Here is a 25722-nt window from a genome sequence, read left to right on the forward strand (position 1 = left end):
TTATGCGTGCAGCGCGTACAACCGGACGCGGCGCTCTCTCTCTACTAGAAATCACCGTTGAGGTTTTTTCTTTTCTTTTTCGGATTATTATTATTTTCAACCGGTGCTTGTGTTGGTTGTTCCGTTTCGACGCCGGTCGTGAGTTCCATCATCCGAGCGCTTGTTTATCTTTTTTCAATTTTCTGGTTAAAAAAAAAAAAACCGCTCGCGTGATATTCTTATTTTTTTTTTTACCTTTTCAATTGTGGCGGAACCAATCATCATCACGAGAGGAGAAACAAGACGGCAGCAGCCGATAGGTCACGACCGATAGAAAATTTCATAATACATTTTTTCTCGTCCATATGCCGAAAAGAGTGGCGCGTGATTCACGGTGGGGGGCGTGAGTCACGCCTTTGAAAGGTCGCGAAAAAAAAAATACCAAACAAGAACAAGTATATAAAAAGAATCATCCGAAAAACACTATTTTTATGTGTATGTTTGCACGCAGTTGCAGAGCGCTGTTTCAAATGTTATTGCAACAAGGAACTACCGCAGCAGCTTCGGGAATGAAAATAGTTTATAATCTGGGGTTGTTGGATGGCTGCAGGGAATTATAACAATGTAGACTCGTTTTTTCACGAGCGATGGGGAGCAGTTCTTCTTTGAAATGATGATGATCGTTCATCAGCTGATTGTTATTTATCCAGCACAAAAGGTTGGCTGGTTGCACGGCTGTCATTTTGACACGCTCACCTCATCAACCATATTTTCCCGCCTCATTCTTTTGTTCGACTATCACAATATTGTCCGTGTTTTTTCTTTGTCGAAGAATTGTTACATGACAAGGATGGCGATGTCATCATGTGGAATCGTAGAAAAGCAAACAGTGGTCGGTTCCCATGAAGAAAATGTCATCGACTCCCATCTCCGATTTCAGAGCCCCCCCTTACATTTCGATTCCGGCCTCTTCCGCTGCTCTTTGCTACTCCTATTTTTCTTGCGGTCAGATGGATCGTCTTACTGGAAACCTACCCAAGTCAAAAGCTTATTGTATATAAGAAGCACCGTGAGAATAGAATGCCGTGTCGGAATCCAACAATCCAGCCGAGAGGGCGGAGGGTGTAGCAGTACATCATGGGATGATCCAATTAGATGGAATGCATGTTTTCTCCCGATACACCCTGAAAAAGATTCCAATGCGTTTGCCCTATTGAAAAAGAAACCCAAATAAGGAAAACTTTTCGAATATCCTCTTTTCTCATTCTCCCTTTTTTCTTTCCTCCAATGGCATCCGCATCACGACGACACGACGGGAAAAAATATCACATGCCGTCACGCTATAGACAGCGTCCGATATACAACTGAGTATGTGTTACACGTAATACTAACACGAACTCATCTTAATTCAATCAGCGGCTGACCGAACGTCGATCCGATGATGACGCGCGGGGTTTTTCAGCCTTGATTTCTTCGGGCTTCTTTGAAACAAAAACAACAAAAAAAAGCCTTTGATTCTTATGAAAATTGGTAGTGCATAGCATTTTTTTCCCCCCTGAGGATGTGTCGAAATTATGTTCCGTGCTTCATCGTCGCCGATGCGTGAAACGCCACTAAACCACTCACGGAGTCCGCCCGTGTTTTTTTTTTTTTACCTTTCTAGATGGTAATATTTTCTGACGACGTCGCCGGTTCGCTTTTCCCAGCTGTGAAAGATGTGTCCTTGTCGCGGATAAAAACCCAGTATGTGGGTTCCTTACACGTAACGTTATACCCGCAGGAATTGTGGCAACCGCGCGTCGACTTGAAAACGATTCATTTAACTTAGGGATCCTTATATTACCTGTACGCGAGCGGATACGTCACGCCCGAGTGTACGAAATAGGAGGATGGCAGTCGCTCTGAGAGACATCTGTTTAAAAAATTTAATTTAATTCCAGTTAGAGAATCAAATTGTCCACACACACAAACACAAAAAAAAATGAATTAATACCATTGAATTCGGGAGAATCTTTTTCGGTCCTTGTATGTAGTACACATTTCTCTCATTGAACTGAATTTTTGCTTCAATAACTGAGTCAGCGCAGCAAAGTGACTCGGCAGTGTTTTTTCTTTCTATTTTCCAAAAAAATTACTGCTTCTACATCGTCGATTTAATTTAAAGAGACGTAATAAATAAAAAAAATACCTTTGAAATCGGCTGGACGTCTTGCCGATGATGCCTCCCCTACTGGGTCGTGACCCAAATCTTCTCCTCCACGAGCCACAAGAAATATTATATATCGACGGGATAACGAGATCACACCGCACAAGTATTTTGAACTTGGGAATGTTATAGACATCGAGACACATTCCAGATCGTACAGAACACACACACTTGTTATTTGTGTTGTATAGCGTCTCTGCAGGCATCGTAATGAGAAGAAAGCTGGTTGCTTCAGGTGTGCAAAGAGACGTTGGGCTGTTGCTGTGTGGCGTCCTCAATCTTCCTCTTACCAAGAATCTCCGCGCAGCTAAATAAGGCCATTTCATTCTTTTCGGGTGTTTGACTTGAATTGTGCACGATGTGTATACTCACTCCCATTCTGTAAATTCGGTGGAGAGTAATTGACATGATTAAATTGAAGGAAAACTTGACATTTAGGTCAAAGCATTTTTTTGCGATGTGTATTTCAGACTTTCCCAACATTTAGATGTATAGACTCCCGTCAAAAAATGCCGGAGACCCCATCTTTCTTTTTTTTGATAGACACGTCAACGCCACGATATTTATCTTTTCTTTCTACATTTCAGAGGAAAACACAGTAAACACTTCTTTCTTTCTCTCTTTTTTGTGTGCCGTGTTCTTTCAAGAGGGACGATTACAACACGTTATGCAAATCACGGCCAAAAAATGGTGAGGATGTATAAAAAAGATATAGAGAAATCTCCAGCACGCAGTGTGAGTCGCGAAATTAAAATTAGTTAATTAAATTTGGGAATTAAACGAATAGATTCTGTGTTACACATGTGAGGAATAATAATTCAAAAAATACGCGATGATTAAACAACATCAACACAGCCAATTTTTTTGTCGTTTGGAATGTATGTCGAAGCAAAGGGAGGATATAAAAAGAGAATTGGTTCAATTCTCCCTCTATATACGTTGGCAATAACAAAACTTAATGAGAACATTAGTACAAGTCACACATTTTATTACAACGTCACACGACGGCGGTACAGTCGCCGCTGCCGTGTCCGATATATATTGCAACCAAAAGTCCCGCAACTGCATCAACTTGTTTCCCGTTTCCCAGTTAGAGTTGGCAATTAGAAAACCACCTCGTTATTATGTACCGAAGCGAATAAAAAAAAAGAAAGACGCAAATAAAAATGACGACCGATTATTAGTCTACACGAGAATGACGTGACAACTCCCATAGCTGGAGTTACGCTACGAAGATTATCTGTGTCGTTCCGTTCAGTTCGTGATTTTTTTTTATTATTATTTTCAAAGAAAAATTTGATTCTTTTTTAGCTTTTCTTCTAGCGGAGAATGAAGCTGACTGCTAGAGAGCAATTGTCTTTTTAAATCGTTTTTTCCCCCCAGAGATTAAGGCCTGAGAAGCTAAATAAGTAATGAAACAAAAAGAAGAAGAATATAAAAATCAAAAACTGCATTCCAGGGCTCGGCAACTTTATCATTTTTTTTAGCGGCAGGACCTTAATTTTGTATGGTTACTATTGTGGCACATATTTCTTTTTAGATTAGGTCATGCATCGTAAAAAAAAGAGAGAAGAAGAGGACAACTGTACAAACTTCCGGCCGGAATCGTTACAGTTTTGGTGTAAATGAAGAAAAAAGCCAACTTGCCTATAAAACCCTAAAAACCATATCCGTAAAAAATTTCTAAAAATAATAATAGGGAATTATTGTTTGTTTTTTTATTCCCTAGGACCGGATTCCGATTCGCTGGAAGAAATTCGTTCGTACGGGACACGGCGAGCAAAATCACGCGATGAATCGCTGTTGCTGCTGGCGGTACTCGATCTGTCTCTTCCGGCTTGACGTTGTGGCACATCTTCCATCACTTCAGTCGACGAACGTTCCAGCATCGGCCTTCTTCCAGCTCGGCTGTTCTTCCGCGATGACGAAGCCGTGGAAAAGTTTTCGCTGGCGTTTGAAACGCGATCGTAAGGCAATCGCTGCGGCCAATTCTCGGTAAATTCGGAAGTGCTCCGAGCTAACGACGGGCGACTTCCGTCGTCGTTGTCGGAGTAGCCGTCCCATTCACGAGGTGGCCGGCGATCCAAATGTTCCACCATTTCGCTGTGCATGGATCGATCCGCCGTGCTGCGCGGATAAGCGCTGGAGCGGTGCGTATTTGCGCTAGCTTCGCTCCAGATGTCAGGATCACCTCGCTGATGGTACCGGAATTCGTGATGGGCCGTATGGGATGTCGTCATACGTTGATGGAATTCGGTCTCGTGTACAGGAGCCAATGAACTGCTGCGGCTGCTGCGCGGATCTCGGCGGTGAGGCCGGATGGGCTCCGAGTTGACGGTCGTCTCGGAGCGAGTGTCGCTGGAATCATCTCTAATGGGATTGGGCGGAGCGGACAAAACGCGGATGATGACATCCCATTTCTTGGGTTCGAAAACACGCTGGAAGCGAGTGTCGCGACGGATGCGTTCGAAATCTTCATGAACGACGGCTTCAGTCAACATGGTGCGCAGTGTCGATTCGGTAGTGATAATTTGCTGCCATTTCTGACGGTCTTCAATGGTCAAAACTGAAGTTGCATCGTCGTCGTCGGTCGTGTATTCCGGAAGAGGAGGATTCAAGACGCGGACCAAAACGTCCCAGTTGGGAGGCGGTGGCTCGCTGATGGATCGGGCGTATTCAGATGGATCCCAGTCGGTACTCTCACTCGGTACTCGAGGAGAATGGATGGGCGGATACTGACGGATCTTGACATCCCAATCCGGTGGAGGCTCAGACGGCGGATTTGGATCAACTTGGCTCATTCCGTCCCAGTTGGTAGACTGGCTGGGACTACGGGGCTCGTAAACAGGAGGATATTGGCGAATAGTAACGTCCCAATCCGGTGGTGGTTGCGGCTCGGTCATGTGACTCATAGTATCCCAAACGGTCGATTCGCTAGGAGAACGCGGCTGGTAAACGGGCGGATATTGGCGGATGGTCACATCAAAATCTGGTGGTGGTTGAGGCTCAGTCACGTGACTCATTCCATCCCAATTGGTAGACTCGCTCGGAGTGCGTGGCTCGTACACTGGAGGATACTGACGGATCTTGACATCGAAATCAGGAGCCGGTTGATGCGGCTCAGTCACGTGACTCATGGCGTCCCAGACGGTCGATTCACTTGGAGTGCGAGGCTCGTAAACTGGAGGATACTGGCGGATGGTAACGTCGAATTCCGGCGGAGGTTGAGGCTCAGTCATGTGACTCATTCCATCCCAGTTGGTCGATTCGCTAGGAGTACGAGGCTCATAAACCGGAGGATACTGACGGATCTTGATGTCCCAATCCGGCATGGTCGACACGGTGGTGTCGCTAGGCGATCGTGGTGGTGGTTGAGCGGGCGGATGAGAGCGGATGGCCACATCCCAATTGGGCGGAAGAGGTGCCGGTTTTTTGCGATGAAGGTATTCCGTCTTCTGGCGGCGGATGCGCTCCTCCTCATCGATGATGCGAGTCTCGGTGATGGTCTGCAAATAAAGGTCGTCAACTTCTTGCGTGCTGAGTTTGGGAGGCGGAACCGGACGCTCTGGAGTTGGGATGATCATCGTTTCCGTCTCTTCATCCTCCTTCATGTGCCGGAACGTATTTGTATGCAATTGGATATCTTCGTTGATCACGAGCGTCCGTTCCGTTTCGTGACGCTCAGGTATTTCCGTCGTGACACGGAAAGTTGCATCCGGTTGAGGTCTGACGTAAGGGCGGCTGGATTTCAACACCATCTCACCGACAGAGCGCGGTTGACTTTCTAGGGATCGTGCCGGACTGATGGAACGAGGTTTGCGTTGTACCTGGGCGTAACCAGGTGGAGGGGCATCGCACGTATCCGCTGGACTATTGAGGGGCGGAGCTTCAATCATACTAGCCGTGACCGTCTGAGTTTCCGATTGGCGCCATTCTTCACGTTCCAAAATCGTCGTCAATGCTCTTTCTTGGGCTGTGAGGATATTTGCGACGCTCGGAGCTCGGCTGTCATCGGAGGTCACGGACGACGGCGCTGGACTGCGCTCGCGACGTTCTTTGACGCGGAATGCCACATCGAAGGAAGGATCGACACGTGGAATAGTGGTTGGCAGATTGAACGTGTCAATATCGAATTGATTGTGAGTGTCGGAATAGACGCTGGACAATTCCGGATCGTAGACTTGTCCGAGAGCTGGAGGAGCTTCTTCACGTTGAATAATAGTTGAACTGACGGTACTGTCTCTTCGGTAGCAGCCTCCGCCTTCTTCCATCTCGCTGCCACTGCGCGATTCCGACGGGTAGTCGCTGGGCAGCGTATCGCTGGATTCGACGATCGGTTGCTGATCGGATCCTGAGCTGGAAGCGTGAGCTCGAGGAATTTTGAGTCCTGCGAACGGCGGGAAAATGGTCTGATCCGTAATTCCGGTAATTTCTGAGCCCAATCCGGAAGACGGAATGAGTCTGCGACGGCGGATGAGTCTGATGTTGCGTTGCTTCAAGCAAAAATATGAGCAGGCAACGCCAAAGAGCATCATGGCCAGGAAGAGTAGAGCGCAGATGATCATCAAAATTTGCGGTTCGGCCAAACGGTTGGGGACAGGATCTCCGACCGGTGTATTGGCCACCGAAATGGGCAGTGGTGGACCAAGTGGCGGAGGAACCACTGGCTCTGGGTAGCGGCAAACAATCGTTTTAACTTCGTCGCCCTCCAATTCCAATGATGGATGGAAACGGACGAGAATGTTGTTGGTGAAAACGCGTGACGGATCCTGTTTCCAAACAACAAAATAAGCAGATGTCAATTATGTGAACGTTTTTTCCCAGCTGCTACTGCAAATTTAATTAGTCAATTATTATAGCGTCCAAGGACAAAGTTATTTTCGAGCTCAAGTGGCTCCCACCATAATCGTTTGCCTTGAAATGGATTTGGCTCGTTATTTTGTATTAAACCTAAAAAAACAGCCTTTGTCGGCGACAGATGTCTCTGCGGGCACATTAAGTCCCCTTTTTCCCGCTATCGAATTCAAAAATAAAATCCTCCGACAAGAAAAAAAGAAGAAAATTCGTTTAGCCATGTAATGAATATACCTGGATGGTTCCACATCCGGACAGCGGGAATTCGTAATGATATTTGGTTCCTCCTTTGCCGACAAAAGAGCAAGCGCTTCGTCGGTCGAAATTGGAATAGACAATTCCGTAAAACGGCTCGGGAAATTCAAGATCCACTTCCATAGCCCTCGAGGCGCAGCTCAAGCTGGCCGACGACCTGTTACATACAAAAATTGAATAATTTATTAGTCAGTCGTTTTTTTTCTTTTCCAAAGTCTAGTCGAGTTATCGTTTATGGGGGGAGACCTGTTGGTGCGGATGATGTTGGTGAGGTCGTCCAATTTCGTGACGACGCCATCCAGCGTAGCCTCGAGCGGTATGCCATTGCCTTGGTACTCGATGTCGACTCCGCGCTCAGCGTAGTTGGATTGGGCCAAAACACCAGGGATCCGACTTTGAGAGTAGAGCGCGACGGTGAAAATCACGCCCCACGCCGTCATTAAGAGACGCATCGTGATAGACCTGAAACGAGAGAGGGGGAAAACAATAACAGCACGAGATAAGTATCCCGTGATTCATGGGAATCTTTTTCTTCTTCTTGAAAATATACATAAAAGGAGGAATAGTAATAACATCAGTAGAATTTCTGATTGGAGGCCCCAAGTCAACCAGTCACGTTTAGCCATCTAGCGGGAGAGCCATTCCAGTAGGTGGTAGCGTGACTCATTAGCCAGCGCAGCCATCTTGAACGCTTTCGTTTTCACGTAAGTCGGTATACAATTGCGAGTTGTCGTTAAAAAGAAAAATTCTCCAGACATTCGTAGGGAAAAAAAGGGGGGAAACACGGGTAACAACCAGCAAACAATGAGAACAAGAATCTTATTATTACTTTTACGATAACAGGAAAAATCCCGTGCGTCCCTTATTTTTTTTTTTCCAAAGAGAACTTTCATTCGTGTCGGAAACCCGCACGAATTCAGACATCGTGAATTCAAAACCCCCCTACCACTATGTGAAATAACTGTACTTTCTCTATTGTAGATTTTGTAGGACAACAAACAAACTGCAATTTTAACAATAATTCCCAAAGTTAGAAACAAACGAAAGTCGGCTTACCTTTTATGTGAACAATTTGATTTCAGCAAAACTGTCGGAGACCGGTTTATCCGTCGACTACTTGTTCATCTTGGTTCACCTGGATTTTTGCAAAGAAACAGAACTAAAGTTAGAAGGTGAGCAAACAAGAACTGGTGGTGGCGACTCGCTCGATGCAAGAGTTTCGAATGTTTCGACAGCAATCTTGGTGGAAACTACCGACCAGTGGGAAAGAAAAGTTGCAACAGCCTTGTACAACCGTAAATGGATTCTGGCGTCATCAACCTCGGTGTTTACATATAAGGGCACAGCATCTTCTTTCTTTTGTGTGGAGAGAGAGAGAGAGAGAGAGGGGAACAGTTTCCTTTATTTCTAGTCCTGGCAGCACCTTGTTGAGTTATGTACCCTGTTGCACAAACTTGGCAAGGAACTTTATTCAAAGTGACGACGCCAGCAGCATTTCCCAATGGCGCGGTATTCAACCCAACTAGCGGGTGGTTTGAACAAAAAAATAATGCTTTTTGGGCGGATACTAAAAAAAGGAGGGTCTTATATTATCAACTTATTAGATACGAGTTTTTCTTCATTTTATATTTTTTCGGGGAACGAATGAGCTGTCACGCTCATTCAAATTCAAGGTCGACGGCCTTCCTCGCATCACTGAAGCAGTCCGCACGCGCACTAGCTTAAGATTATTTTTAAGAATTCAGATTTTTTAAAATACAAATTCGTGTGTGTGTGTGGATGGTAAACAATTCGGTCTATTGAATTAGGCAATTATCGCAAGAACCGCAGGATAAAACCGCATTGGAAAGTGAAAAGAATCATGGCCTGTTTGTGCTGCGTTCCAGTCTACCAGAGACCTTGTTTTAGTTTCGGCGGAGTAAAAAGGATAACAACAGAAAAATGGCGGAGATGATCTATCAAACACAATTTCGTGATCTCTCTCAATACTGATGTAGTGCACATGGTTTAAGGGAGCGAGACCGATGGGAAATGGGATGCGTGCCTTGTGGCATCCGGTTGTAAGAAGAACTACTCTCTCGTATCAATGACAAAATCCTCTCAAGCGATGATCGTGATGTTTAAGAGAAAGCCTCATCATCATCATCTTAGCCAAAGGGAAAAGGTTCTTTCATCCGTTTCCTCTTAGTTTATTGGCACACACACGCACATGGAGAGGCTGTCTAGTTTTTTTCCAAATTGTTGATGATGGTGGCTGCTGAGCGCTTTCACCTTCTAAATGCATTTTTCCAGTCACGTTGGTTGACCAGACTGTGTGGGAAATAGCAAAAGGTGATGGACCATACTGATCTTGGTGATTGAAGAGAAAATGTTTTTGGCTGTCGTTGATGTATCTAACGGGTTTTTTCGGGATATAAAAACATTGGATGGTACTTGCCGGAGGGATATTGGAGTTATGCGGCATTCCGTCAGATAACCCCAAAGGGACATGATAAATATTATTATTATTGAACATGTAAGGGAGAGGAGAACTACAAGTAAATGAGAAAATTTCTTTGTTGAGGCGATGGTTCCGGTAGGAATTCGCCTAGAAAAATCGTGTGATTTTCTACTACACGTTTTTGGGGAGTGACCGCAGCACCACCAACGACCACCCATCGAATGAAATGCGCCATAAAATCGAGAAAGGGAAAAGCAAGAAAAAGACAAGTTCCTTTCCTTTTTTCTTACACGGAAGAAAAAGAAAGGATCCATCGCTGGACACTAAAAAGTGAAATGTGTGAATAGTCGACGAATCATTTTGAATTCTTATAAACCCAAATAACGATATCCTTGTGGAACTAGGTGACACGACAATCTTAAAAAAAAAAAAAAATTTGGCACTTGTTAAAGAAACCAACTCAGTCATCATCTGTTTGCCGCCCTCGTTCTTTCGGCGTAGGCGCCATTGACGAGAAGTGAAACGTACCTCCACCCTGTCCTTCAACAGTCGAGCCAAGAATTATCATCATCATCCGGTTGGAGCTGGAAAACAGCCGCACCTCTCTCACGCACACATACCCACCAAACACCAATAAGCCTCAAGGTGAAAACTCAAAACAAAGCAACCCCAAGATTTGAGTTCTTTTCTTGTTTTTTCTGGTGACACACTATTGTGTGTGCCATGACATCAACCTGCCAAAAGAACACCTTTAGCCCTGATAAAAGAAACATGACGAATTGTGAAATTAGAGAGAGAGAGGAATGGGGCGAACAATTACCCGATTTCAGATTTCTTAAGCAATCATCATGAGATAACGCGGCTTTTCGGCGGAATCGGGAGCAAGCGTGCGGCTTGGGTGATCCCGATCCGGTCAAAGGGCTCTTCGTGAGTAAAATAACGGAGAGCGGAAATTCAAAACACAATAGAAAGGCGAAAAAAATTGGTTTTCCTTCTTGGCTTGTATACACATTGAGCCTGCCATCCTCTACGTATTGTTCTTCCTTCTGTATACACAAAAATTAGGTTCGTGTATAACCGAAAGAGCGAAAAGTTTGTGTCGGGAAGATATAAAGAAAGAAGAATTATGTATAATTTTTATTTAACACTGCCTGAGGCGTCGGATCACGTGACTGGACGCTTAACACACGAACACATGAAAGAAGGAAGACAAATAAAAGAAAGAGAAAAAAAAAGTTAGAGGGGCGATATAAAAGAAAGATAGGAAAGATGGCTTCCGCCCTTCCAGGCAATTTCCCCTTAGGCCCGCAAGGCTATAGTACTGGCCGTTCGTAAAAAAAACCCCATCAATTTTCTCATTTCTCCTGGTTTTTTAATAACTTCACGATAGAAGCATTAAAAAGCTTTAACTGTACGAGGGTTCTAACTATCGCCATTTGTTTATCACGATCTTGCCAAGAAGTTGGCGCGTTCAAATCCCCGCTCACGCAAAGAGCAAAAAAAAAAAAAAAAGTAGAAATGCCCGGTGAAAGTTGCTCAGCTGGATACAACCCAAACCTTCACCTCAATCGTTTTCTTTTTTTCGCGTAGCCAACAACAAAAAACCTGCTGCTCTTTTTAAAAAAAAAGAGAACCACACATCAACGAGAGACAAAATGGAAAGAAAAAGAGAGAAAGTGTTGCGTCTCTCTGACTTTTTGAATCGCACCATACGGAGGTGAAAGAACGGGCCGATTCATCCATTTTAGGATGAATAGAAAGTGAATGTCTGAGATGCCTAATACGCTTGGTCTGTGTTTAGATTTTTCACGTCTTGAATGAGACGAAGAATTTCTCTCCAACACAAAGAACGAAGGCCCTTATCTAATCGAAAATAACTACAAAATAGTAGAGAAATCATTTTGGCCTTACCTTATGTGGTTACGAAGAATAAAATATAATCCTTAAGAGTTGTGTACTGTCATCCGCTGGTGTGTTGAACCGAGATGGAAAAGGAGGTTCAACAAAGATGAAATGAGGGGGGGAGAGGGAAAGGAAAGGGGGGGCTTAACACCTGCGCGACGCGGTACGTAAAAATGCGACTGGAGCGTTACAGAGGCACCGACTGACTGACTGCGGGCAGGTAAGAGGCGGTTGGCTTGACTAGAGTGGCGGTGGCGGCATCGACGGTCAGCTGCAAACAAAAAAAAACTCCCTGCGGGAGGGAGTGCTGTTGGCTGATTATACTCTTGCACGTCAAATCAGCGAGATTCAACTCGGAATAAAAAAAAGTCCATTTGCAATGATACAACCGTTTACAACAGAATCTGAAAGGTAGAAAGAACACTGTTGTTATTATAACTCTTTTGTGTTACATCATTCTTTGTCGGGAAAGATTCCCTGTTGGAAAGAGGATCTACTCACCACCTGACGCGTTCAGTTCGTCCTTGTTGATTTAGAAGTATTACGCAAGCTCGATTTCCGACGAAGAATAGATCACAACGCACAGGGTTCTCGTGAATTTGCGTCATTATAACCTTGTTTTGGCGAGTCATTTCTTATAAGATTTGGTTTGTGTGTGTCTTTTGTCCATCAGCGCACACAGCCGTTTTTCAAGTCGTGCCGACCATCTGGGCAGTAGTATTTTTGTTAACGACCCAGTAAAAGGTTCTTTTTTCAAATCATTTCATTATGTAGGGGAAAAAAAGATAAACTAACAAAAGCTCCCTGTTGGTTACCAGTGTGCAGGGGGCTTGATGGATACTCTTTGGTGGAGGGAGAAATTTTCGACAAGGTCAACACCATTTCTATCTTGCGCCTTTCTGGAGCGGGTGTAGATAAACATTCCAAAGAAAAGTCATAACATTGTGTCCTCCGGGCCCGTCCTTTTTCCGCCTTTTTCTTTTATTCAGACACCTGTTCAAAGGTATCTTTGGAAATCAAGGGATGAAGCGGATAATGTCCTTGCCAACCGTTCAAAAGAAGCTGGAATGGAGAAAATTGCAGGAATTAACAAGGAGGAGATTTTTATCAATTAATGGGACCTCGAACATGGGTAATCATGACCATAAATCATAAACTATCGACTGACGTTATCTCATTCTTTTTTTCTTCTTCTTCTAAAGGTCAAACCTGATGACTGGATTTCCTGGATCTCCTTAAGTTTACCTGTTTCCTGATAGAATTTCAAAAACCGGTTTTTCAAATCATCGACATCTGGCAGCGAAATTGCCAACTACGAGTTGCATTTCCAAAATTAATCATAGTATACAGTACAATGTTTGTAAAGATTTCTGACCGGGAGCAAATCACATATTGTATGAATTGTAGATAATTATATAGCAGACCTTTAGTTTGGGATTGGTCCAATAGTTCGAAAGATTTGGGCAGCAGTGAATTTACTGGTTTAACTACTATTAAAGAATTGGAATGCCTAGTTCAAACACCTGACTTGACCGGAGAAAGTGACTTTAAACATGTTTCTTGAAAAGTTTAGTTGAGCGTTTCTTGACTGGAGTGCCGCCATTCAAGACTGGATGGGCGACAAACTCGACTGTGCAGCCCAGCTCGTTCTTTTCACAAGGTGACCGATCCTGTTCCAGCAATATTAGGCGGTTCTTGGACGGCCAGGCTTTTAAAAAGTGTTTCGGAACGTACAATGTCACCTGTGGACCTTGAACTGGCCAGTACCGCCCAAGATTGATGCCGTTCAAGAAAGCAACACCCTAATCAACGGAAATTATGATCTTTCTTTAATGCATTAATGGGTGGAAAATTTACCTTGTGCCATCCTGATAAATTGAGAAAAGTATCCGCCAAATCGGACTCATTGCGCTGGATTGCAAAGGATCCAGTGAATAATGACATCGTTCCTTTCATTGGAGTTCCGCGTTTCTTTTCAATTTTGTTCAACCATTCCAAACTCCCAGTTTCATTAAAAGGCAAAGGATGATGAGTCCAGCTCGACAGGATATGACCATTAAGTGTCACGTTGCTTGTTAGTCCCTATTGCAAGTGTTTGACATTCCTATTTACCACGTGTCGCTGCATCGTAAAAGACAAAGAAAGCAAACTAACCTTGAAATCTTTTATTCCGGTGCCGTAGGCTATTCTTCCTTGGTTCTCCACCAACAGACAGAGGTTCTGGTTATCGGTCGCCTGGACTGGAATCGAATAGAGTGATCCGCTTCGAGATAAAACTCCCCCAAATTCCTACATACTTTTTATATAGGCAGGCGGAAAAATGGAAAAGAAAATTTTATTTTCACCATGTCAATGTAGAGATACGCCCGATCGGCCAATCCCTTAACTTCTAAAAGCGCCGGGTCTGGAAAATGGCCACGTAATTGGGTGCAGTACAAAACATAGCCGTTTGCTTGTCCCAGTGATTCGAATGTCATGGGGTAGGTAGATTGCAGGGGACGTCCAGCGATTGGAGTCGATAACAAATCCCACAGGTTGGCAACGTAATGCAAGTGGACATGACCGTACGCTGCCTTAGGGCTGGCAACAGGAACGGGAAAATCAGGTAAAGGCAAATACTGCAATGGAAATAGTACCGTTAGCTTCAGTCAAATTTGCACATGATAATATCACAATAATACCTTGGATATAACCTTTCTTATGCTAAAATATTTTTCAGTTGGATCTCCAGCTTCAGAAAGGGGTGCATCGTAATCATACGACGTAATGCAAGGTGTGTAAGTATTTGATGGTAACGCCCCTTTGACCAGAATAAATTATGATTCACACAAACTTATTGAGTAATTTTATTGCTCATATGTACCTGATGTAAACCCGAATGAAGTACCTCCGTGAAACATGTACATCGAGACTGACGCATTGATAGCAAGCATATCGTCAAGGGTTTTGACAACATCTTCCTTGTCAACTGTCGAATGAGGCTCTCCCCACATATCTAACCAACCAGGGTAAAACTCGGAATTCACTCTTGGCCCAGCCAGCTCAAAATGACGCTGTGGCTTAAAAGATTCGACCGCATTGGAGCCTAAGAATACATGAAAACCAATAATAATTTTAATTTTCTAAAAAAAAAAAGCAACAAGTTTTAATGTGTAATATATACCAGCTCCAAAATCTACAGTAGCGTATACTCCCGGTATTTTACCGCACTGAAGATAACCATCCCCATCGCCATCAGTAGAGAAGAGTACAACATCTTTTCCAAGATGCTGTCGGATGAAATCTCTTAGCCAACTGGTGTAGTCTCTGTCACATGGCGAATAGCTTCCTATGTTACCAGGTTGAATAAAAATAACCTTTAATTAAACATAAGATATTCCAAATGCATATATTAATACCATATTCATTTTCAACTTGAACGGTAATTATGGGGCCTCCATTGTTGTAGAGGTAAGGCTTGATTTTAGACAGAAGAACAGAGAACCATTTCTCAACATGGGTCACATAACCTGTTTTAATGTTTTGCTTTTTAAAATTGTGGTAAGCATTATTTTTAATGAACAAAACACTGATCAGCGGTTGAAGAGAAAATGTTTGATTTACGGATGACTCATGCACGTCGTTATTCAATTAATTGTGTACGCACATGAAAAGTTGACAGTATACTTGCAAGGACGGCTTTCTTTCTCTTAATCAAGACTTAACATTTTATCTCCGTTAATAATGTCCAACTAGTTTAAATCAACGAGTTTAATTGAGACCAGTTCAAATTAAAATAACTAAGTCCTGCCAATTTCATGATCCTGTCCGGTATTGAAATCTGAAGAATCACCAAAAACCTGTTCTAATAAATGTCCCAGAAAGGGGTGAAAGAAATATAAACTCAGCTAGCCCTATAAAACACAGATTGCATCACTTTCTGTTGACCTTGCAGAATCTAGTCAGTTCACTAAGTAAAAAAGCAGTCATATTAACTATATGCAAAAAGTTAAGTGAGTATAAAAGGGGAAAATAATTAGCAGCTAATATTATCGTCCCTCACTGGCTATTCAAAGCAGTAAGTTTCTGTTAACCTAGTCTGTGAACTTAATGCAATTTTCTAATTCAAAAAGACACAAAAATAGTTTATATTTCTTACTTTTATCACTGGTTCTTAGTTTAATTGATGGGTCAACTGACAGAAGCCAGAATGGTAATCCTCCCTGGTAATGTATACAAACAAAGAATTATACATTTATTTCATGCTGGATGTGTAAATTCACATTACCATGTCTCTTTCAGCATCAATGAATGGGCCTGGTCTCAAAATGACACTTAGGTTGAAATGTTGGGCCAACTCGAAATAATACTCAATATCCAAATTCCCTTCAAATGCATACACTCCTGGTTGTGGCTCATGAGATGCCCATTCCACATATCTAAACAATCAATAAGATTACTCTTAACTGAATTGGAATAAATGTAAAATTTTTTCAAGTGATATGTACGTTTCCAGGGCATTTAAACCAGCAGCTCTCATTTTTCTCATTCGGTCAGGCCAGTAATGGACTGGCACACGGAAATAATGCATAGCTCCAGAAACATAGCGAAAAGGTTCGCCATCTTTGACAAACTGATTATTCACATAGTCGATAGAAAAACTACGGTTTTTAACCTGTGAAAAATAAAAGTATTTCTATTATTAAGAACAAAATAATGAGTCAACATGGAAAGAATTGAAATGAGTAACTTACAAGATCATCACCTTTCTTTATAGCTCCAGATAAGCCACAAACCATAAGTAAAATTACAAGGACAATCATTTTAACACCAGTTAGTTTTCCCATGTTCAGTCTGCTCTTCTGCTATTGTGATTTGTGATTTAAACCGCCCCCATTTGCACGTGCGGAAACGGTAAACAAAAAACAGAGCGATGTTGCCAATCGTAATTTTCCTAAATGAAAACTAACTTTCCGATTGGCCAATGTAGCCCTGACCCCTAATAATGAGACGGTTTTTTTCTTAAAGGTTTGAAATTAAGGCGAAGTTTTCCTTTCAAGATTTTGATCCGGTTCGGTGTTCCCCCCCAAAATGAGCCGGTTCGTCACACGGGACATGAAAAGTGTTTTTATGTCACTACTAGATGGCGAAGGGTATTCCCGCGAACCCTCAAAGGTTTGCCTGTTAGCGGGATTTTCCCCCACCAACCCGGGATCTGTCACGGGATTTCACCAACATCCCTAAATGCAGGTCCATGGGAAACAAATGAAAGATGTTCAAATTTTTTGTCTACAAGTATTTCCCTCCAGAAATATCCCGTACCGGAATTATCGATTAAAAACCAACTTCTTGTTCTGTGTAGCCTCCGTAGCCTCCCATCTCTCCCCCATCTAGTCATGGCCTCCATCCGCCTTTCGCTCGTTCGTGAAACGTTGCCCAATGGGGCGGTGGCTTCGGTGACGTTGTTTGGGAGGGGATTTTTCCCTTTTGCTGGGTTTTTCCACGACTGCAAGTTTCTATAAAACGAGACACAGCTGCTGTTTGTTTGTCAGTATACAAACCAAGCAGGTCCCTTTCGAACTAGATTTAAAAGCCCTCTGTTAGGTTTACGTTTGAATTATTCATAGCAACCTTAGTATATTGACAATTTGATATGCCGGAATCACCATTCGGAGCTGATGTAGGCAAACAACCCGGTCTGGAAATCTGGAGAATCGAGGTAAGGGAAATATTAATAATAACAAATATATCCATGAGCGATTTCTAAATAGTGATAAAATAAACAAAGATATTGATTTCTGACAGTAGCAAGTTTGCAACAGGCGCAAATTTAGAGCGACGAGTATCTAATTGCTAAAACAACAAAGAACAAAGAGCACAATTAGTAGCCTACTCATTGACTTAGAAAAATTGTTCTTTTAGGAAAATCACACTTTGTGTGTAAAAAAAATCTGAAAACGAGACTAGTAAACCAAAATATAACATGAAACACGGAACTAAAGATCTAAATTTAGATTCTTTCGTTTCCCCTCTGTAGCTAGCTGCTCTTCTAGCAATAACAATGTACAAACTCCCGGAAATGACAAAAAAAAATTATAATAAGAATAACAAAATACAGCCCGTAGTTTGTCCTTACCTCATCATGTTGCCAAAAAAACATAGGTGAAAAATGTAGATTCCCGTTTACCAGTGTTAATTTTCTCTACAAAATACTCAAATGTTAAAACAGTAATTTTCTCTACGCCACTTATCTACAACACTTATCTTATCGTCTAAAATATTCAAGCGATATTATCGTAAATTGATTCTATAACTTTAAAAAAGTAACCTGGTTCCATCCGTTCGCGTAGGAAACATGGGCTGTTGAGCACGCATGTACATCGGTACACGTTACGGTAAAATGAACGCGAGACCGACACACCTTGAGGCACTGCATGGCCATGGTATTTTTTAACACCCACACAATTTGGGAGTGCTGGAACTCTGAGCATCACGTAGACGCACGTTTAGAAATAGGTGCACAATAGAGTTGTCATCAGCATGAGAGATAATCCGAAAATTTTATGGCTGTTTTTGGAACCTGGGAAATAAGATGATCAACAAAAGCAGACAAAACAAAAGCGAAACATAAAATGAAATCCTGTCCTGTAGAAAGTTTCCTTTTTTTGTTTTGCCTCGTCTGCTTTTTTGACGAACGGTTCTTTCCCGTGCGTGGCCGCAAACGAGTTTCATCATTGCGTACTCGCCTGAAGCGAGGAAAAATGCGATCAGCAAGGAATTGTTTCAACACCGCATCCGGTTTCTTGTACGCTTCATGGTGGACAACTTCACGATTACTCAAGTCTTTGGGAGTCAACTCAGACACACCATACTTATTTCTTCGTCATCAAAAATATATTTCCTGGGGGTATTCGGTTTGTGCCGGAAGAATCTAACCAGAAAAAAAATAGAGCGGATAAATTATTTTCGAGGTTTTTCGTTATCATCCTCTAAATTAATTAAATTCAAGAAAAACTATGAATATTTATCTTACTGCTCGAATATACCGTGCCAATTAACATATATTTCCCGGAAGAAAGTTACCACATTTAACATAAGGTTGAGATATCAAACTAGTCTAATACCTTACAAATTTAACATTTCCCGGAAGAAAGTTACCACATTTAACACCAAGTTGAGATATAAAATTACCACGGTTTTCGTTAGTTTTTTCTATATCTAGTATTTTTTAAAAATCATTTGGACTAAGATATCTGAAAATAGGACTTGCAGCAAATGTGATGCAATACTGTTTGCCAATGTGAGGAAATGTCTTGAAAATACTTATTTCGATCCATCTGTCGTTACAGAATTTCGCTCCGGTTGCATACGATAAGAAATCGTATGGCAAGTTCTACAGTGGAGATTCTTATATTGTCCTGAATGTGAGTATTTTTGGAACTAAGAGTGTGAGCACAAAAAGTCTTGGTGTTAATGCTAATCATTTTTACAGACCAGGCTGTCTGGTGACAAGTTGAAATGGGACATTCACTTCTGGCTGGGAAAAGATACTTCACAGGTATGTTTAAGGGAATTCAAAACATTCTGTTTTCACAGGATCTTTTTGACAGAAAATTTATCACTTTAATTTATAAGAACCAACCTTTTTTACGGGGTACATCATCTCGATCCATCATCATCTGACTGTAAGGCAATAAACTGTGATTGATTGTATAGGATGAAATGGGAGCAGCAGCAATTTTTGCTGTCGAGTTGGACGACTATCTCGGCGGAGTTCCTGTTCAACATCGAGAAGTTCAAGAATATGAGTCATCAATGTTCCTGGCAAATTTCCCTAGCGGTACGCGTTGACTGAGCTGCTTCTCCTAAAGGGCTTTATGTAATTTTTTTTTCTTCAAATGTCACAATTTTTAAGGTGTGCGATACCTTGATGGCGGAGTTGCCAGTGGTTTCAAGCATGTTGATCCCGACCAAGTGGAGAAGAAACTTTTGCAAGTCAAGGGCAAGCGAAACGTTCGCGTCAGACAGGTACATTTGTATCCCGTTGGAACTCTAAAAGAACTTTTAATTTAAGACAGAAAATCTATGAAATTACTGCAGGTCCCACTTGACGTTTCTTCAATGAACAAAGGCGATTGCTTCGTTTTGGATGCTGGAAAAGTCATCTATGTATATATGGGCAACAGTAGCAAGAAGGTGGAACGTTTGAAGGCGATTCAGGCGGCCAATCAAGTCCGTGATCAAGACCATGCTGGCAAAGCCAGGATCATTATCCTCGGTACGTTGCCTTAATAAACACACCCAAAAAATCAATTTTTTATAAAACGATTTCGTTTCACACAGACGAATTCAGCAATGGGGGTGATGTTATGACATTTTTCAATGAGCTGGGAAGTGGATCACCAGGGGAAGTTCCGGAAGCATCTCCCGAAGATGACGACGTTTCATTCGAAAAACAACAACAAGTACAACCAAATTTAAAGCAAAGACCCACAAAAAATAAAATATTTACGAAATTCTCTTACTTTCAAGTCGTCAGTGATATTGTTCCGCGTGAGCGATGCTAGCGGACAATTGGTGATTGAAGAAGTCGGTCAAAAACCTCTACAGCAATCCATGTTGAAAAGAGAGGTAAATCACTTGTTTCCGTTTTGCCCGTTGTGATAGCTTCCGTCCTTACTTCTCACGCCACCTTGGATTGTACACTAATCCTTTAATGTTTTTTTAATCGTGTTTTGTTTTGCTTTCACTAACACGCCAACACTTAACGTGATATGAGAAGAACGATGAAAGTGAGAATTCGGTAAGTCGCTGCGAGTCTAACTGCATCCAATTTGTTGCACTGATTGAAAACGAGAGCACCGTCAACTTGAACAATTTGAAGGTCTTCTTGATATCTGTTATTTAATTCTTGCTTTTCTTATAGGATTGTTTTATTTTGGACACTGCGGGATCGGGGCTTTTTGTCTGGATTGGTCGCGGATGTACTAAGGCTGAGAAACTTGAAGCGATGAATGTGGCCCAGAAGTTCTTAACAGAGAAAGGCTATCCGCTCTGGACCAAGGTATTTTAATCTGTAAACATAAAATCAAATGACATAATTGGCATAATAGCATTGCTTGTTTAGGTTAATCGAGTTGTGGATGGAGGTGAACCAACTATTTTCAAACAATACTTTGCTAGTTGGAAAGAAGAAACTGGAGGTAAAGAACAAGTGCCTGTTCCAATGAAGAATGGCCGCATTGCTGGTAAGCCAAACTCAAAATATGATAACCGATACAAGTACAAAGTAGACTCACGCATTTCATCATTTTAGAATTCAACGTCAGCTCACTGCACAAAGACAAGCTTCGTCTGTTACTTAAACAGGGTGGTGCTGCACCAGGATTTTCACCGGATGACGGCAGCGGAGAAAAAGAAATTTACCGCGTCGAGAATTTCGAATTGGCGCCAGTCGACCCAGCAGCTTATGGCATGTTTTTTGGAGGCGATTCATATGTTATCAAGTACACATACAACATCAGCGGACGCAATCGTTACATCATTTACTTCTGGCAGGTAAACACTGAACTGGCGAGCAATATAAATGTTTCAAGTATCATTAAACATGAATTTTCTATCGATTTCAGGGTAATGACAGCAGCCAAGACGAGAAGGCCGCTTCTGCCATTCATGCTATGAGATTGGATAATGAAGTTGCCGGCAAAGCTGTGCAAGTCCGCCTCACACAAGGTAATGAGCCCCGCCATTTCATTAAGATGTTCAAAGGAAGGATGATCATTTTCACCGGTGGCCACGCCAGCGGATTTCGCAATATTCACGATTACGATAGCTACGATGTGGATGGAACACGTCTCTTCCACGTAAGTTCGAAAGTATAAACCGTGGATATACATAATTACTGTATCTGTTTCCCTTATTGTAAAGGTACGGGGTTATGCTGCTGATGACATGAGAGCTGTTCAAGTAGCTGAAACTGCTTCGTCTCTTAATTCAGACGACGTTTTTGTTCTGGAAATTCCATCAAAAACTTACCTATGGAATGGCGTGGTAAGTCCTGGACCGTTTCTTATCTGTGGAGCTTGAATTCTATTTATTAATCCATTTTCAGGCATCTTCTGATGATGAAAAGACCCTCGGAGTTGAGATTGCCAATCTGGTTTCTCCTGGTCGTGAAATGGTGCCGATAAATGAAGGCGAAGAGCCGCAAGAGTTTTGGGATGCTTTGGGTGGTAAAGGACCGTACACCACTGTTCAACCAGATCCTCCGCCAGTGCTTAAGGCTCGCTTGTTCCACTGCATCTTGAACATTTTTGGCCGCCTGAGAGTGGAAGAAATGAAACCTTTTAAACAAGAAGTATTTTAAGACATATTTTTTTGAATTTTTCACTTTAGAATTTGTGTACAAACTTAAATTTTTAAAACATTTTCCTTGCAGGATTTGGTGGATGATGATGTGATGGTTTTAGATTCTGGCCATGAAATTTATGTTTGGATCGGACTGCATAGTACAGATAAAGAACGTGAAGCTGGATTCAAAATGGCCCAGGTTTTTACCAGATTTTCAAAAGCTTTTGATCCATTGAAAAATAATTGATTTTCTGTTATAGGAATATCTGGTAACTGAGCCTTCTCAGCGTAGTGTTGACTCAACACTCATCTTCATGATTCATCAAAGACAAGAGCCTGAGAGCTTCACTGACGTCTTCCCCACCTGGAATAGAAACATGTGGAAGGTATAAAATCAAGAAAAACATACTCTTCTAAAACAAAAATCTTTGCTGCAGTTCTCTTGCCAACAAAAGCACGATCTGCTCTCTTTTCTCCATTCTTGTTTAATTAGAGTGCTTTACCCCTCTGTTTAAGTACAAAACCCATACTCTCAAACTGTTTTAGATGACATCAAATTTTAATTATAACCTGCAAACTGCATGACAAATGTAGGAGACACCATGTAAATCACACACGAAGCAATCTGTATTCATCCACCCAGGCTAACGACTTCTAGACTCTGATTCTTACCTGTACTTGACATTGTAGTATTTTATCTTTGGTTTCTGAAGTAGCATGCTGGAAAGTGGGCCTGTATACCTTAAAACTCTTTCATTAACACGTGCGAGTATTCTTTCCTTGAAGATGAACTAATTCGAATTGGTTGGGTTTTGTTTGCAATTTTGCCACTTTTTTGTTTTACGTTTCCAGGAGCAGAAAACATACGAACAAATTAAAGCAGAAATCATGGCATCCAACGGAGTTGAAGACGACGAGTAGTTAGAGACCACATGACATGACCCCGTGCGATTTACTAACTCAGCTTTTTCGTCTGCTTTAACAAAAAATGTCTAACAAATTTGAATACGGGGTTTTTTGACCGCGCACATTATTTCTCCCTTAAATCTTCTACACTGTGATACTTTTCTTGTCTTTGATGTGCTACTAGAATTTCTTGAAAAAACACAAATAGGTGCTCTTATCTGTTGCTTGACCTTCGATTCTTTTGAAAGAAATGAATCCCATATGGAAGCTATCACGAGGTAATTAAATACCACTATTCCTGTCTTCGTGTGGCAGTACTTTATATGATCGTCTATCTCGTTCTCAACATCTTTGCTGTTTCGCTACATTGATAACCAGATTCAATACACTGAGAAAATATTCTACTCTACTTTTTTTAAAACTATGAATTTTAGAAACAAAAATTTACATTGACATATACAATGCCAAACTTCAGCAACCCTACGAGGTCAGGTGCCACAGGTGGGTCAGCAATACATGACAATTAATCTCTGACATCAGTCTGCCATCACTTGATTAAACTCGTATCTATGACTATTTAATTATTTTTTCAAGATGTGTTTCCATAGGAATTCCATAGGAAACACTTTCAAAAATTTTGTCCTATATCCTTTAAGACAGTGTCTTGTAAAGACTATAGGCTCTGCTAGATAGATAGCAATTCCAGTCGAAGAACACCGCACATTTCTGCACGCTTGTCTTTAAAGATTATAAGACGAAAACCGATCTTAAACACTCGTAAATCAGAAGAAATCGCAACGACTCTTTAAATACTGTATTACCTGAAAAACGTAGCTAACAGTAACAGCGTCAACAACACAAAAGTGCGATTTATATTAAATCAACATATCTTTTGAAATATTAAGAAACATTTCTAACGAACAATTGTTTGTTTACTTAAGTTCATTTTTGGATGTTTTATGAAAATGTGCTCGATATACTTATATTTTAGTTCTATTACGAGCCTAAATCTATTTTGCGTATCATTTCGCGTAAAAACTGATTCTGAGCAATACGATAATGTAAGTCAAGACAAGAGGTTGTATCGATCCCATTTAGCTATGGGTCTTAATTACTTACATTAATTGATAAAGAAAGATGTGTATCCGTAGGATACACTTGTCAAAAATTTAATCCTGTATGCATTAAACACTTAATGCCCACCTAGTGGGTGAATTGTTTTAGGCATAAAGGACTAACCTATGAAAGAGTTGTTGATGTTGTTGTTGTTGCTAATGAATTAAATGCAACGAGGACTCTTTTTAATACTCTTGTTCTTGAAAACGTAGCTAACAGCGTCAACAGCACAAAAGTGCGATTTACATAAAACCAATAGGTTCGTTGAAATATTAAGAAACAGTTTATAACACACAATCGTTTGTTTTTACTTGAGTTCATTTTTTGTTGTTTCATGAATATGTACTTGATATACTTTTATTGTAGTTATAATAACAAAACAAAAGTGTTTTGTGTCTCTGAGTGGTAATGGTGTCTACGACACACTCGAATTGTTTGTTGGCTAGTGGGCTAGTCACTATTACGCAAGAAGGTTTACGAATAGTAGTTAAGGAAAATAACATTTCTTCGTTATTCAAAAATTGCGTCAGAATAAATTTAGTGGTTTTTTCATCAATTCTGATATTAGGGGACTTTTATCAAATGTCACGAACGGGTTAGCGTGGGCTTCACGTTGCTGTGGCCGACCAGTGGTGTAGTTTAACGGAGCTGGCTCTGTGATTGCACGCCCAGTCTCCCCAAAAGCACATGCACTGCCGTCACTCCAACACACGAAAAACGGACGACAGTGCCCAACACTAGTTAACAGAGAAACCCTCACATACTTTTATTTTAGTTCTATTACGAGCCAAAGTCTATTTTGCAAAGCCTTTCGCGAATTAACTGATTTCGAAAAATCGATAACGTCAATCATGAACGGGACTTCGGGGGTTAACGAACAACAGGTAGTCATGGGTCTCAATTATTTTTTTATTAATAAAGATGTGAAACCGTAGGAATCACTCGTCAAAAATTTGGTCCTGTATGCATTAAACCATAAGACTTTACCCCCGTTGAGACGTAGGAACACTCTTTCAGTACTCCGAAATAACACTCAGAGGTTCAAAACACTCCGAGTGTTACCATGTCACGTCTCAACCTTCATCTTTAATGACTACAGGCATGACAAAACTAGTAAACTACAAGTGGGTGGGTGAGTTTTCTGAGTTAATCTGTAATTATGACTCTTTATGATACTGTAATTCTTGAAAACGTAGCTAACAGCGTCAACAACACAAAAGTGCGATGTACATCAAATCAACATATTTTTTGAAATATTAAGAAACAGTTTCTAACACACAATTGTTTGTTTACTTGAGTTCATTTTTTGTTTTTTCATGAATATGTACTTGATATACTTTTATTGTAGTTAAAATAACAAACCAAAGTATTGGGTGTCTCTGAGTCGTAATGGTAGCCTTGCGGATATTGTCTTACACGGCTCGCAAAAGTGGAGGATGGGGGAGGGGATATTCTTTCTTTTGTCTCACACTCAAATTGTTTATTGGCTAGTGGTGCTATTGAGGTTTTTTCATATATTCTGATAGCGTGAATTTTTTTCCAGCGTGTAGGTGCTATAGTTTGGTGGAAGTGGTCTGAAATTTTATTTACATAAAAAAACAACAAGAAAAGGAATTTCTTTTTCAAGTCTAAACATGTAGAGGTTCGATTCAGGGACGGTTAGTCATCGCTTTAATCGCCTTATCTTTCGACCTATAGAATCACTGAGTTTATTATATCTGGTGCCATTGCTCCA

At 41.4% G+C, this 25722-nt stretch overlaps 3 protein-coding genes and 2 long non-coding RNA genes across 8 annotated transcripts; 2 read left to right on the plus strand and 3 right to left on the minus strand.

Annotated features, from left to right (window-relative positions):
- Window positions 1-3465: 3465 nt before the first annotated feature.
- Window positions 3466-12274, minus strand: LOC124189775. 3 transcript variants are annotated; one of them, XM_046582244.1, is made up of 6 exons: window positions 12138-12274; window positions 11646-12040; window positions 8351-8429; window positions 7541-7756; window positions 7274-7451; window positions 3466-6954 (listed from the first exon to the last, which is right to left on the minus strand). In XM_046582244.1, the coding sequence occupies exons 4-6, from the start codon at window positions 7744-7746 to the stop codon at window positions 3904-3906; spliced, it is 3435 nt and encodes a 1144-aa protein (XP_046438200.1). In that variant the 5' UTR covers window positions 7747-7756; window positions 8351-8429; window positions 11646-12040; window positions 12138-12274; the 3' UTR covers window positions 3466-3903. The 3 variants fall into 3 exon arrangements, with proteins under 3 accessions (XP_046438200.1, XP_046438203.1, XP_046438202.1); XM_046582247.1 differs by lacking the exon at window positions 12138-12274 and having other exon boundaries at window positions 7541-7758; window positions 8352-8429; window positions 11646-11856; XM_046582246.1 differs by lacking the exons at window positions 11646-12040; window positions 12138-12274 and adding an exon at window positions 8553-8727.
- A 355-nt stretch (window positions 12275-12629) lies between these two features.
- On the plus strand, window positions 12630-13065 carry LOC124189784. Its single transcript, XR_006872662.1, has 2 exons — window positions 12630-12768; window positions 12839-13065. It is a non-coding gene; the product is annotated as an uncharacterized LOC124189784 (long non-coding RNA).
- LOC124189777 (beta-galactosidase-like) lies at window positions 12942-17076 on the minus strand. Its single transcript, XM_046582251.1, has 13 exons — window positions 16938-17076; window positions 16370-16855; window positions 16124-16290; window positions 15904-16054; window positions 15775-15838; window positions 15035-15145; window positions 14800-14964; window positions 14500-14721; window positions 14318-14436; window positions 13982-14254; window positions 13791-13925; window positions 13494-13718; window positions 12942-13438 (listed from the first exon to the last, which is right to left on the minus strand). The coding sequence occupies exons 2-13, from the start codon at window positions 16460-16462 to the stop codon at window positions 13184-13186; spliced, it is 1980 nt and encodes a 659-aa protein (XP_046438207.1). The 5' UTR covers window positions 16463-16855; window positions 16938-17076; the 3' UTR covers window positions 12942-13183.
- A 118-nt stretch (window positions 17077-17194) lies between these two features.
- On the plus strand, window positions 17195-23275 carry LOC124189776 (gelsolin, cytoplasmic-like). Of its 2 annotated transcripts, XM_046582248.1 has the most exons (18): window positions 17195-17334; window positions 18965-19039; window positions 19108-19173; window positions 19332-19455; window positions 19531-19643; window positions 19716-19893; window positions 19959-20080; window positions 20148-20246; window positions 20398-20418; window positions 20542-20679; window positions 20743-20863; window positions 20932-21173; window positions 21245-21478; window positions 21543-21665; window positions 21727-21972; window positions 22054-22164; window positions 22226-22351; window positions 22818-23275. In XM_046582248.1, exons 1-18 carry the CDS (start codon window positions 17269-17271, stop codon window positions 22884-22886), a joined length of 2274 nt encoding a protein of 757 aa, XP_046438204.1. In that variant the 5' UTR covers window positions 17195-17268; the 3' UTR covers window positions 22887-23275. The 2 variants fall into 2 exon arrangements, with proteins under 2 accessions (XP_046438204.1, XP_046438205.1); XM_046582249.1 differs by lacking the exon at window positions 20398-20418.
- LOC124189783 lies at window positions 17236-21782 on the minus strand. Its single transcript, XR_006872661.1, has 4 exons — window positions 21651-21782; window positions 19258-20689; window positions 17944-18546; window positions 17236-17817 (listed from the first exon to the last, which is right to left on the minus strand). It is a non-coding gene; the product is annotated as an uncharacterized LOC124189783 (long non-coding RNA).
- Window positions 23276-25722: the final 2447 nt, after the last annotated feature.

Source organism: Daphnia pulex, chromosome 3, assembly GCF_021134715.1.
Source record: "Daphnia pulex isolate KAP4 chromosome 3, ASM2113471v1".
NCBI lineage: Eukaryota > Metazoa > Arthropoda > Branchiopoda > Diplostraca > Daphniidae > Daphnia > Daphnia pulex.

What these genes read in the sequence shown, in the direction of transcription:
- LOC124189775 (XM_046582244.1), bottom strand. Translation starts at nt 7,746, where the DNA reads ATGCGTCTCTTAATGACGGCGTGGGGCGTGATTTTCACCGTCGCGCTC. An exon ending in AACATCATCCGCACCAACAG is followed by an intron (nt 7,452 to 7,540) that starts GTCTCCCCCCAT and finishes TGTATGTAACAG; the next exon opens with GTCGTCGGCCAGCTTGAGCT. An exon ending in CCGGATGTGGAACCATCCAG is followed by an intron (nt 6,955 to 7,273) that starts GTATATTCATTA and finishes GTTTGGAAACAG; the next exon opens with GATCCGTCACGCGTTTTCAC.
- LOC124189776 (XM_046582248.1), top strand. Translation starts at nt 17,269, where the DNA reads ATGCCGGAATCACCATTCGGAGCTGATGTAGGCAAACAACCCGGTCTG. An exon ending in CATTCGAAAAACAACAACAA is followed by an intron (nt 20,081 to 20,147) that starts GTACAACCAAAT and finishes CTTACTTTCAAG; the next exon opens with TCGTCAGTGATATTGTTCCG. An exon ending in ACATCATTTACTTCTGGCAG is followed by an intron (nt 21,174 to 21,244) that starts GTAAACACTGAA and finishes TATCGATTTCAG; the next exon opens with GGTAATGACAGCAGCCAAGA.
- LOC124189777 (XM_046582251.1), bottom strand. Translation starts at nt 16,462, where the DNA reads ATGGGAAAACTAACTGGTGTTAAAATGATTGTCCTTGTAATTTTACTT. An exon ending in TAAAGAAAGGTGATGATCTT is followed by an intron (nt 16,291 to 16,369) that starts GTAAGTTACTCA and finishes TATTTTTCACAG; the next exon opens with GTTAAAAACCGTAGTTTTTC. An exon ending in ACTAAGAACCAGTGATAAAA is followed by an intron (nt 15,146 to 15,774) that starts GTAAGAAATATA and finishes ACATTAAAACAG; the next exon opens with GTTATGTGACCCATGTTGAG.